At 44.1% G+C, this 13,555-nt stretch overlaps 1 protein-coding gene across 1 annotated transcript in view; it reads right to left on the bottom strand.

Moving 5' to 3' along the window:
- Nucleotides 1-13,555, bottom strand: part of FNDC3B (fibronectin type III domain containing 3B) — a 263,394-nt gene that overhangs the window by 8,787 nt on the left and 241,052 nt on the right. The window contains exons 24-25 of the mRNA XM_028731578.2: nt 7,978-8,144; nt 5,317-5,444 (exon numbers count right to left, since the gene is read on the bottom strand). Coding sequence (XP_028587411.2) covers nt 5,317-5,444; nt 7,978-8,144 — 295 coding nt within the window. The remainder of the gene's footprint in view (nt 1-5,316; nt 5,445-7,977; nt 8,145-13,555) is intronic.

The raw sequence follows: 13,555 nt of genomic DNA on the forward strand, positions 1-13,555 counted from the left end.
TTGCCAGACAAACACCTATTCAAGAGAGAGATACTAACAATTGCAGCTCTGATCAATATCCTAAGATAAAAATATCTTTATCAATGGGCAAGAGCAAGCTGATACCGTAAGCAAGATATGCACGTTCCTCTGCCAAATTCAGACCTACTTTTTTTTGACAAATAATGCCACTCGTGACATTCCTTGAGGTATTTTGTAGCAAAACAGACAAGGGAGCCTCGTGGCTCTTTTTTTAACAACCAACAAATTAATTACGGCATGAGCGACAGGAAGCGAGAGCTTCATGCAGTCGGCCTTGGGAATGCTGTTCAGTGATGTTAATTGTACTGTTTGCTGTTTATTGTGGTATTACTTCACATTTACGGTGTTGTTGCTGTTTTTATATCCACGTTGCTAAGGCTAACAGCAAAAAAACAACAACACGAGCGATAAATGTGCCTGAGTGTTCTGCAAACAGGGGGGGGGGGGCGGTGAAAGCAGGGAGAAGATGCACCTCAAACACGACCCCTCGGTCGCGGCTTCTACTTAAATAAATAATAAAAGAAGAGTATGTGGCTGCATGCTTCCTACTTATTAAAAAGCGATCTTAGCGCACGCGCCGCTCTCTTACAGCTCGGCCTTGCAGTTGCCTTTACGTTACGCAGTTGCTCTGGGAGGCAGTCAAAAGTTCCGGCCGCTTTAACTGGGAACAAGCGTTTTCACTGTTTGCGTCTATTTTGCTGGAAGGCCTCTTTGCCGCTCTCCATTCACACAAACTCGAGCACCGTCGCTCTGAGCACGGTGGCAAGTGTGCAAAGATGCAAGTCACAGTCATTGAGGTGAAATCATCCGGCCCACGGCCCTGTCACCCACCTACGGGTTGTAAGCAGCGACACGTTCTGCCAATTTACCCAGAGTGAGTCTTGGCTGTAAACAGGTCCCCCCCCCCAAAAAAAGCAGCGGCAAATGGAGAACGCAAATGGAAAGCCTTTCCAGTGCTTTTACGATAAATGTGTGGCTTCTATCCATTTGGCGATACGCTGCCCAAATGTCTTCTCTCAACATTACCTATTGATTGAGGGAATATTACATTTCCCAGCACTAAAAGGAATTATTATTTTGCATGTGGCTTCCTCTTCCTCTTCCATGAAAGCACATACATTGCTATGAATATTTCCTTGTGCTACTGGACTGCCCTTATTTGTTAACAGTTTAAGCTACCAACTTAGGGTGGAATATGAAAAATCCTGAAGAATCCATAACCATGGATTGTGCATTTTTAATGCTCCTTGTGTGTGCACGTTCTCGTGCCCTTGGACACCTCGCTGAATTTCCTTACTCTTTCTGGAAAACAATGTTTGTGTTAAAAAAAATAAAAAAATTGTCCAGTAGCACCTTAGAGACCAGCTAAGTTTGTTCTGGGTATTAACAAACTTAATTGGTCTCTAAGGTGCTACTGGACAATTTTTAAATTTTTTCCCGACTGCATCAGACCAACACGGCTACCTACCTGAATCTAGAATGTTTATGTTGTTTTTCACCAGAACGGCTTTGCTATTTTTCAATATAACACAAGTTTCTAAGATTGCACTTTGGGGAGCTTGCCTGTGGTGAAAGGCAGTATGTTTTGGTTCTTGAGGCAATATACAAAGCCTTGAACAACTTGGGTCCAGGATACCCTAAGGACCCCTCGAGTCCTTATATCCCACCCCCCTCCTTCTACTGACCTTCCTACATTTTGTGAAATGCCTATGGAATCCCTGCCTAGGCAGGCATGGTATGGGCTGGTTTTCAAACACTAAAAATCTATTTTTAACCTGATTTTTTAAACTACTCCTTCAATGCTTTGCATTTAACCTGCTGCTCTCTTTCATGTCTCAATTTTCACCTGCTAATTTAGTATCTTTAGTGCTTTAAACCTCTGATGGGGTTATACCATGTGAGGCTTTTGTGTTTTAGCAAATATTGTGCTTTTCACTTTATGTTTGGATGAATTTTATGATTTTAGCTATTTTGTGAATTGCCTTGGGAGGGTGTGTCACGAGAGAGAAATGAATGACTGGGTATCTATCTGTCTGTAAGCAGTTATGGCACGAAAATGCCCCTTTTATTTATCTTGTATAGGACTATGTTCTGTTTTAATTGCTTTGAAAGGCATCACTTTTGACAGGCCACTCATTCCAATGCGGTACAGGCTTGCACAACAGCAGAGGCTGCCTACCGCTTTAGGCCGGTGCACCTATTTGAAATTTTGAGAAAACGCTGTGGGCGTCGGTCACAATATGGCTGCCATGGGGCTTAGGTATGAACACAAAATGGCCGCCACACCTGAAAGAGCAGATAAGAGACAGGAACACAAAATGGTATGTGTGTTATGATTCCCTTTGAGTACCCCAATTCAGACCAGGAGTAAGGGGGAAACGTTTTCAATGCTGGGTGGTTGCCAAACTGTCTTGAGTCATATAATGAAGAGATGTTGGAAGAAGAATGATAAAGGGGCTAAAAATAAATATGAAAATAAGACTTTATGTTAAAGGGTTGTGAGAATCCAAGAAGCAAAATGTAATTCTAGCATGTTTGAAAATTTTGAGGGGGGACATTGCTTATCTACAAGAGATCCACTTAACACTGACAATATTTCTTTTCTTTTCTCTTTCAGTGTCTGAAGGTGGTGTAAACATTTCTCAGCTTTATTGCTCCAACATGGGTGTTCTCCTTAGGAATTACACAATCTTAAAAATATACTTATATAGTTTAATAATAATAATAATAATAATAATAATAAATTTTTAAAGAGGGCTAACAGCAAGATGACTGTATTCCAATAATGACGACGACGACAACAACAACAACAACAACAACAAAATTATTTTAAAGGGTGCTAACAGCAGGTTGGCTGTATTCCCAGCTGTTCTGTGCAATTCACAGATCATCAGAATTTAGAACTGCACTACTGTAAGAGCAAAGACGTAAGATGCATATTTTAGAAACTTGCTTTATAGAACAGCAATGTACAATGCCATCAGCCCAGAGGACTGCACACATAATGTCTGCAATCCAGGCTTGAGGGACCCAGCTAGCCTGCATATATTATTTGCAACTCTCCCATTTGCATATTGTCGGTGTGAACCTGCTGGAGGCTAGGCCCACAGCTGGTGATCATGCTGTGCTACTTCTGAGAAGACATTTGTATAATTTCCAGGGGGATATTCGGAGAGGCAGCTTGAAGGCGGTCATCAGTGAAAATGAACCTTAGAAAGAATCAATGGAAATGTTCTCCTTCAAATCTGTTGAGCCCCCCCGTTATCTGAAGCTGGCAATGAAAGGGTGAAGGCAAGCACAAACAACATTTTAGGACTTGTAAAGGAGGGTTAGAATAGTAAAGGAGCGCCTAGACTGCTCTGAAAACAACTTTCCCCCTGTCTTAGAACAATATCTAGGGAAATAATGTTTCTGCCAGTAACTTCTTGTTGTTGTTTAGTCGTTTAATCGTGTTTGACTCTTTGTGACCCCATGGACAAGAGCACGCCAGGCACTCCTGTCTTCCACTGCCTCTTGCAGTTTGATCAAACTCATGTTCGTAGCTTCAAGAACACTGTCCAACCATCTTGTCCTCTGCCGTCCCCTTCTCCTTGTGCCCTCCATCTTTCCCAACATCAGGGAGTCTTCTCTTCTCACGAGGTGGCCAAAGTATTGGAGCCTCAGCTTCAGGATCTGTCCTTCCAGTGAGCGCTCGGGGCTGATTTCCTTAAGAATGGAGAGGTTTGATCTTCTTGCAGTCCATGGGACTCTCAAGAGTCTCCTCCAGCACCATAATTCAAAAGCATCAATTCTTTGGCGATCAGCCTTCTTTATGGTCCAGCTCTCACTTCCGCTAGTAACTTGAGTGGTTCCAATTGAATGGTGAAAACCCAGTTAAGGAGGGTACGCAATTAACTAGCGCTTCTTTCCACCAACCCTAGAGTGTCTTTCAAATAGTTTTGACCAGTGCTATTTTTCTAGAAAAAGAGGTGCTGTAATTCACTATGAACGCTTCCCTTTTTCTCTTAGAATAGCAATGGCACACACCTGAGAGGTGCTGGAAGTGAATTCCGATAAGTTTCCCCTGAAGAAAGCCCTGGTTTGCATTTTCCTGAGTGTGCAGGCATTCAGATTGTTCCTTGAGCTCTCCCCCTTTGGCTTTTTTGTTACTTTTCCCTTGTATGTTTTAACATTGGGAAGGGCTCGCCTTCAACTATCATTTTGAGAAATGAGGAAAAAAGGGGTAGGCATATATTCAAATACAGTACACTGAAATGCTAATCGAATCTCATTTCTTTTGATAGTGTTACAAGCTTGGGGGATAAGGAAAATGCTGTGGACGTAATGTGTCTTGATTTCTGTAAGGCTTTTGGTGAAGTCTCCCATGATATTTTTGGGGGAAAGATGATAAAATGTGGGCTGGATGAGGTAACTGTTAGGTGGAATTGTGGCTGGAACCCAAAGATAGTTCCTCATCTCTCTGGAAAAAAGTGACAAGTGGGGTGTCGGAGGGTTCTGTCCTGGGTCTGTTGTTCAGCATTTTTGTAAACGACTTGGATGAAGGAATTGAGGGGATGCTCATTCCATTTTCAGTTGACACCAAAGTGGAAGGAGTAGTCAATGCCACAGAAGAGAGAACCAGGATTCAAGATGACCTTAATAGATTGGAGAACTGGGCCCAAACTCACAAAATGAAGTTCAATAGAGAGAACTTTAAGGTTCCACAATGAGGCAGGAAAACGTAGCTACACAAATATAAGACAGGGAATTAATATCCTCGTTCACGGGCAGGGTATAATGAATAAAGGTTAAAGGTAAAGGACCCCTGGACAGTTAAGTCCAGTCAAAGGCGACTATGGGGTGTGGCGCTCATCTCGCTTTCAGGCCGAGAGCACCCGCGTTTGTCCGCAGACAGCTTTCCGGGTCATGTGGCCAGCATGACTAAACCACTTCTGGCGTAACGGAACACCGTGATAGAAATCAGAGCACGCGGAAATGCTGTTTACCTTCCTGCTGCAGCAGCACCTATTTATCTACTTGCACTGGCGTGCTTTTGAACTGCTAGGTCGGCAGAAGCTGAGACAGAGCAACGGGAGCTCACCCCGTCTTGGGGATTCGAACCGCCGACCTTCTGATCAGAAAGCCCAGGAGGCCAGCTGCTTTTCTATTCTGAACATGACTTAACTTTTTTCAAAGATCACCCAGTACTCCTACACAAGCCAAAGAATTTAGAGTAATGTATGAACTACAAAAGAAACATAAGGAAATCTAGTCTTGCCATATTGACTTTTGGGTAAAAATGCCCTCTTTCCCTACCTGTTTGTACTCCGACTCTCTTCCAACCAGGACCTGCAGAATGTAACTGATAGGGTCTCCCTTCATGGGGGGTACAGCTTCCCAAGCAATTTCACAGGCGTTTCCTTCCAGCTGTCTCACTCTAGGGGCTAAAGACAAGAGATTATAATAATTTTATTCCTTTTCAAGTTTCTAACATCCCGCCCCCCCTAAGAATATAGTAAATACAATTAATTCATTCCTCCCACCCATCCGACTTAAAACAAATGAGAATAGAACATAGATGGTATGGTGAAACAGACAACCAATGGATCTGTATTTGCAATGTTTCTTTCAATTTACGGTAACCCATGCATACCCAATCCTAATCCAAAATATTTTCTTATTAGGAAAGTAGAAAACGAATGGAGGAGATGTATAGAAAGAAAGAGAGAGCCATGTGGATGAATGTGGCTTTTCTTGTTGAAGAAACCAGATATGGTTAAGCTGGGGTTGCCATACGTCCAGAATTTCCGGGACATATCCGGAATACTGCATTCGTAAGCTGCGTCCGAGTGGAAATTGGCCAAATGTCCGGAAAAATCCGGACGTATGGCAGCCCATGTCAGCACCCTGTTCTCGGAGTGGTCAGCCAGATGTCAGGACCCAGCCTAAGAGCATTCTCCATTCCTGTGATTTCCAGCAACGCATTCAGAAAGCCTTTTCCCTCCATTCAAGATTCTAATGGAATGGTTACACTCTCAGATGGGCACAGGGACCCTGCTGTTCTTTTTGTACCAAAGGCAAACACGGCAAAGCTTCTGGAACTTGCCGATTCCAGACTGCCATTCAGATTCACGGCATGCATTCTGGGCCCCCGAGGGAAGCATGATTTGTTATCAGCTCACACCCGCACTGCCCTTAGCACAAGCTGATTGTTACTCTTGTGGGCGGGGGGGAGAGAAATCCTCTTCCATCAAGGCAAAAGCCATCTCATGTCACTTAGGGCCCCATCAGCTACAGGAATCTGATTTCTCAATAAAGCATAAAGCTTTCAAGCAGCTGACAATTGCGCAGCCATGCATCTGTCCCCATGACGATCGTCTATAACAGGGGTAGGCAACCTAAGGCCCGTGGGCTGGATGCGGCCTAATCGCCTTCTCAATCCAGCCTGCGGACGGTCCAGGAATCAGCGTGTTTTTACATGAGCAGAATGTGTCCTTTTATTTACAATGCATCTCTGGGTTATTTGTGGGGCATAGGAAATCGTTCATTCCCCCCCCCCCAAAAAAAAATAGTCCGGCCCACCACATGGTCTGAGGGACGCTGGACCGGCCCAAGGCTAAAAAAGGTTGCTGACCCCTGGTCTATAACCATCTACAGCAATGTTCTGGTTATCCGAACTTTTCCACCCCGAGGGGGTGGGGGAATACAAGCCTGGTTTATGGTGACAGGAACAAATGTTTATTTTAAAAGGAATAAAAGGGGGAGGGGAGTGTGTGGTTACTGAACAAAACACACCAAAAAGGTCAATGGAAAGTAGTAATGGCAGAAGCCTCAACTGCCATCATGGCAAATCCAAGATATCCTAATAATTTATCAGCTGCTCAGGGCTGCATGGTTGGCCTATATCTGCCTTGAGAGACAATGGAGTGTACCTCCAAGGGTGAAGTCAAACCACTGCCAAACTCTGCGACTGCTGTGGCTGCAGAGACCAGTAACTAATAACTGCTGCCTCCTGCCATTGTTTTTGCTGTGTTAGCAGCACCAAAGTGACCTCTCTGGGGCACAAGCCTGGGAAGTATGTATGGAGGTCCTGGGCTGCCCAGACGACAAGATTCCCCCTCTGATGGGGTCTGAAGGAAAGCGGGGCACTGTGTTTGGCTGCAGAAGTTGCCATCCAACAGCCTTAGGGACTCCAATCCCGATTTGTGTAGGGTTTACTCCTTAGCTGTTTCTTCTCCTGAAGACGTCCCACAAGGTAGTGGGTACAGATTCTCCTTGGGGTTTACCCCTGAAGCCTTCCTCACGAATGGGTGCAGCCACAACACTCAGTGATGAATGAAGTAAAAACAGACTAGCTGCAAAGGCTAGGCTCTGGTTTCTCAATACAGTCGTACCTTGGTTGTCAAATGCCTTGGTACTCTGATGTTTTGGCCCCCGGAAGTAAGTGTTCCGGTTTGCGAACGTTTTTCGGAAGCCGAACGTCCGACGCTCCTGCAGCCAACCGGAAGCCACGCCTAGGTTTTCGAACCGTTTCGGGAGTCGAACAGACTCCTGGAACGGATTAAGTTCGACAACCAAGGTACGACTCTACTCAAGGCTGCTAACCACTCTAGGGGAGAGTGCTGTTGTACTTGTGGGTTTTCCACAGGTATTTCTACGGTCACTGAAGATGTTTTAATGAGACGTGGGCAGATACGTTACACTTAAAGGTCTAAAAGGAGGATAAGAAAACATCTCATATTGATGAAGCTCTAGCTGGTGTCAAATCAGGGTAGCTCCAGAACCTCTGTCTTACTCCCCTCTTTTATCAAATGGGGCGAACAATCATGTCCTCTCAACAGTGGACTATTGAGGACAAATGAAATCACAGTGTTTGCTACAAGTACTGTATAGGGTATTAATAATAACTGAAAGCTTCAGGTGGTTGGTTTACTTCCACAGCTGCACAGCCCAAACCAGGAGGTGTGTCTTATTTACCTTTGATGGCGGGGGGAATGGATTTGGTTGTGCTGAAGGTAAATACGTCTGAGAAAGGTCCTTCCCCAGCTTCGTTTACAGCCTGTATTCTGAAAGCGAAGCAGGTGAACTCCATCAGCCGTTGTACCTTGTAGGTGTGACTTGGTCCCCTATAGATTGGAATAAATCTGAAAAACACAAGGGGGGAGAGAAGACCAAGTTAGTTACTATTTACTGCTTCAGAGTGTTTCATTAACTCAATGTGCTCTTTACACACAGCTGTGAACTTTGCATGGATTGTCCAGACATACACTGCTTTGACGTTCTGCACTCCTGATTATCAACAGCAGGAGCATAAATTCATGCAGTAGCCGAGTACTAATGTTTCTCGGAAAATATCTGGATTCACAGCATTAAATTGGTTGTAAAAGGGTTGGGCTCAAACATAATGCAGCTCAATGGCCAAAAATGTTTCACAATCAATATGAAATAACTGCAAAGCACACTTACAATGGGGATTGAAAAGAGAGGTTGTAGAAAGTCAGATACCCAGTGGGTCTGTTGCAGATGTAAAACTGACTTCCTGCAAATTTTGCAAGTTAGGCTTAGAGCATCCTGCCCCCCAGTTGCAAATCAACCCTTTGTTTACCTTGTTATAGTAAACCATGGTTAAAGGCCAGCATCAGCTATGATGGTGATGCTAAGCAGTTTTCTTCTTAATTGGATTTGCAAACCCACTTCAAGCCCTGGTTTTGAATTCTGGTCAGTTTTCACCTTGGTTAACACATTGGAAAACCATTCTCAGGCAAACAAAGGGGGAGCTTGCACTGGGAGAGACGTGGGAGGCAGAGGGATCACTGATATCTGAGTTTGGCTCACGATTGGCAAAACCATGGTTTGCAGCAAGTTCTGCCAATGACCATGGTGTCACAAACATAGACCTTCTTAAAAAAACAACACCAAAAATCTTAAATACCTAGGAAGCACCAACTGCTTACTACTAATTCATTTCCATCAACAAGTGGCTGTGGAAGAAGCTGTTGTGATTTCAAGGCAAATTAACAGAGGAGTATTCAGTCCTAACCCAAGTTTTTACTCCCTTGGTGTAAACTAGCTTGCCCAAAGTCAGTAGCCTAGTGTCATCCCATGTCCCTGAGCATCCTATCTGTCATCGATTAGCAGCGCACACCACTAGGCAGATAAAATATTTATTTTATATTATTTAGAAAATGTATATACTGCTTAACACTTCTGGCACAAAAGAAAACCCAAGCAGTTTACGGAAAATGGAAAGCTTATTGAATTTTCAGGCTGTCCTTGCACAGGTGCCTTGCTAATCTTCTCTGCAGGTCATGTACACAAGAAAGTCAGGGAGAACTACCTAATCAACAATGGGCCCGGTTAACGCTACGTCTTTATTTTGGGTTGGATCCAGAGGACAGAGGAGTGGAAAGACACTAAAGATATTCCATAAGCACTTCCAGAAGAGCTTGTGCAAGAGTTCATTTAGTGCTGTAACAGGACGGCTAGGTGTAGCATCTGTCCCCGTGCTGAGTTTTTGCCATTATCTCTGGATTTAGCTTTTTCACTTTTCTCACGCAGTGCTCTAGTGTGAAGGGTCACAACGCCCTATAGTGAAAGAGGTATTCTGCATCAGTCCATCCCTAATGCAGAAGGCTGCCTTTGGACCCGACACGTACGTTTTTCAATGTCAGGCTATCAATATAGTTTCCAATATTGCTTTCATTCATTTATCTGTTTCAAGCAGACTCATTTATGGTGACAGATACGTATTGTAACTCTTGACCTTCAATACTCTTGACCTTCCAGAGACATCTGGCTGGTCATGGTTGGAAACATGACACTGGACCAGACAAACCTCAGTCTATTCCAGCACCATCCATTCTTATCATCTCCATGCAGAATTATCACAGGCCTGATTGAATGTTTTGGAAGCCAAGTTTTTAAACCTGGATGCAATGTCAGTCATATGGCACTAGTCGAGAACAGCTAATCAGCTCCAGTTTTTAAATTTTCTAACTCACATTTATATTCCACCTTTACTCCAAGGAGCTCAAGGGACTGTACACAATTATCCTCCCCGTCTCATTTAATCCCTACAACAAATCTGTGAGATAATTAGCTTGAGATGCAGTGGCTGGCCCAAGGGGTTTCGAACTCGGGTCTCCCAGATTCTAGACCGACACAACTAACCACTATGCCACACTGGATCTCTAATATGCAAGAGAGCGGCAGTCCAAACAGTCTGAAAGGAAGTGGCTTCCCTCAGCGACGAGTTTTAAATAGAGGAAGAACAGCCCCAACAAGTAATCTCGATTATGCCTGGAAAACTCATGCTGTGATTATAAACAGTAACAACAAAAAGTTCCATCGTTGTTATGATCTCTTAGGTATAGCTGTACAATTCAGTTAAGGTCTGAAGCATGCAATTTGCATTCCCTGGCAATTTCTCCTTGTCACATCTCAAAGTAGAAAGGCTGGCTGCTCCCTAGGCAAGGAAAATTAGATAAGAGAGAGAGAGAGAGAGAGGGAGAGAGATGCACCTAATCAGATGTGCCAAGTTCCTCCCAACACTTGGGGGGGGGGGAGAGGCCGTCACATGTGCATGAAGCCACTGATGCACCTCTTCCATGCCCTTCCCTCAGCTACAGGTGAAGCTGCAACCAGTAGCAGCTTCAGACACCTTGTGAAGATTTACCTTTCTGCCCAGACCTTTCCCTGACCCACAAGATCGGGCCCTGCTTTATGTGTATGAACCCCCTGAATCTGTTTTATTTGCTTTTACACCATTTTAGGTGGCATTTTTTGGTTTAAATGATATATAGTTTTATATTGCACGTGGTGCACACCTGTCAGATATCTTATGCCACCAGGATAGCCGAAGAAGCATCTTCCTTTGCCTGTGTGGCTTGATTTCAAACCACATGGGCAAAGGCTCAGAGTTTTGCAGAGTTCTCCAAACCCTGCTCTCCTCTGCCTGGGCAGCTTGAAACCAAACCAGACCAAGAATAGCACAGGGGTTGCAACTGGGGGCTGTGACTTTACCTGCCCCGTTATATATGACGCCAGGTGGCCATGGCTTACAGGCTTGCAGGTGAGGGGCTCTCCGCTACTGGTTTCTATCCTGCCTTCTACCCAGCATATTGCTCAACGATTAAAAGAAAATCCATCAAAATGCAAACCGAACTGTGCTAGCACCTGAGAGACTTCATGCCGCAAGGCTTCAGGTTCCAAGTCCCTAATGCCAATTGCACTGGTCACCATCACCTGCTTCTAAATGAAGCCAGGATACAAACCAATAGCAGCAAAACTTTCAGGTGCTTTGCTAAAGCAAGAAAAGGCCTGGGGGGGGGGGAGCAAAAGGAAGCCAAACTTGACTTTGCAGCGGGTTTGTCACCAACTGACGCTACATTTTAATGGGAGCTTAGGTTTGGCTGTGGGTTAAACCACAGAGCCTAGGACTTGCCGATCAGAAGGTCGGCGGTTCGAATCCCTGCGACGGGGTGAGCTCCTGTTGCTCGGTCCCTGCTCCTGCCAACCTAGCAGTTCGAAAGTGCAAGTAGATGAATAGGTACCGCTCCGGCGGGAAGGTAAACGGCGTTTCCGTGCGCTGCTCTGGTTCGCCAGAAGCGGCTTAGTCATGCTGGCCACATGACCCGGAAGCTGTATGCCGGCTCCCTCGGCCAATAAAGTGAGATGAGCGCCGCAACCCCAGAGTCGGTCACGACTGGACCTAATGCTCAGGGGTTCCTTTACTTTTACCTAGGTTTTGAAAAGTCTAAATCAGTAAAGCTCAGGGAGCAATGAACTGACGGAGGGGACGGTCCTCAGAAAATTGCCCTCGTATCTTTTCTGCATTAACGAGAACCATTTGCCCTATTTGCTGGCATTCTAATATCAAATAGAACATTAATGTACACACATACAGAACACGGTGTTCCTAGAAAGAATGCTCAGGAGATGGCAAGCCTGCAATGCGGTTGTCAATATAAATTTATTCTCCGTAAGGATCTTCCAGGAAACTGTTTGTATGCCACTGTATTGAATTTCCTGTTGACGTTTTAAGACACTCCAGTCAAACTTGGGAATTATGAATAAAATCACAAACTCCCGTGCTGTACCCTTGGCTTTTGAACATCTATTCAGGATTCCCCCCCTCCCTTTTTATTTTTCTTTATTTCGGAGAGAGATTTTCCTCTTCTCAACAGCTTCATTCTAAAAGGAAAGCACCCTAAATCTGCAAGCTTTAAACACCAGGTGAAATTCAGTGGCAAAGATATAAAAAAATGTGATGAGCGATGGCTCCACTACCTAGGTGCAAATTCAACCTCTTTTTGTACTCCAGGTGAAAAGCGACAGAGAAAAGGAAGTGAGAAGGAGAGAATTAATATCCTAATGAGCTAACCTGCTGACCTGAGGCTGTTTTCTCTGGAGCAGAAGCAACCAGGGCATTTGAAAGAGAGGTTTACACACCTCACTAAGCAGCAACCGCTAATAGTTAAATGAGATGTGATTCACATCGCAGGGAAGTGCCAGTTTTAAGACAATAAATGGTTCACATCTCCCGCTCTTAAAAGAAATTAATGTCAAACCTGCAGCTAATTATGGGATTTCCCCCCACCCCTTCTAATTCATGCTTCAAAACTGCAGCAGATAATTTGCCTATGAACTGAAGAGCACAAAGTTTTGAGAAGTGCCTGAAGCAGAAAAAAGGGGTGAAATCATTAGATGATGTAAAATAGGTAAGCCCAGAAACCTTTTAAAGAAGATGGTACACCAGCAAGGAAGTTGTTTTCCAGAGCCTCCCACAGTTTAAGAAAACCAAACCATTTCTACAGTGTCAATATTTGGCAGGCAGGAGGCGTACAGTGGTACCTCGGGTTAAGAACTTAATTTGTTCTGGAGGTCCGTTCTTAACCTGAGGTACCACCTTAGCTAATGGGGCATCCCACTGTCGCACAATTTTTGTTCTCATCCTGAAGCAAAGTTCTTAACTTGAGGTACTATTTCTGGGTTAGCAGAGTCTGTAACCTGAAGCGTCTGTAACCTGAAGCGTCTGTAACCCGAGGTACCACTGTATATCTATCTCTAGCTATGAAATTTATACCATGCTCATCTGAGTTGCAGTATTTGTTTCCTGAGATTTACAGAAGCAATGGAATTATTAATTTCCAACTTTAAAAACACTCCCAGGGGCTTACTTAAAATTACAGAACAAAGTATTTTAAAAAAATAATAATTCACCAGTACACAATCTGTGTGTATAACTGGCTAGGTTGCTGCAAGTTATATCCATCCACGTTGGAGCAGATCCACTGAAATTAATAGACCCAACTTAGCCAAGGACACTGGATTGGGTCTAACTCGAGTAGAAATAACTCCAGCTACAACCACATGATGTTAAAATCCGGTTGCTATATAGAACTGATGAAACAGTTGTCTGCATACAGAATTCTGGGTTGTAAAACGCCATCTACCTTAGTTAAACCTACAGGACGTTATTGCAACAGCAAGCAAATGACGGTTTTAGATTACCTGCAGAATTCATTGCCACAAGTTATATTGTGAGAATTAAGTG

This window comes from Podarcis muralis, chromosome 6, assembly GCF_964188315.1.
Source record: "Podarcis muralis chromosome 6, rPodMur119.hap1.1, whole genome shotgun sequence".
Lineage (NCBI taxonomy): Eukaryota > Metazoa > Chordata > Lepidosauria > Squamata > Lacertidae > Podarcis > Podarcis muralis.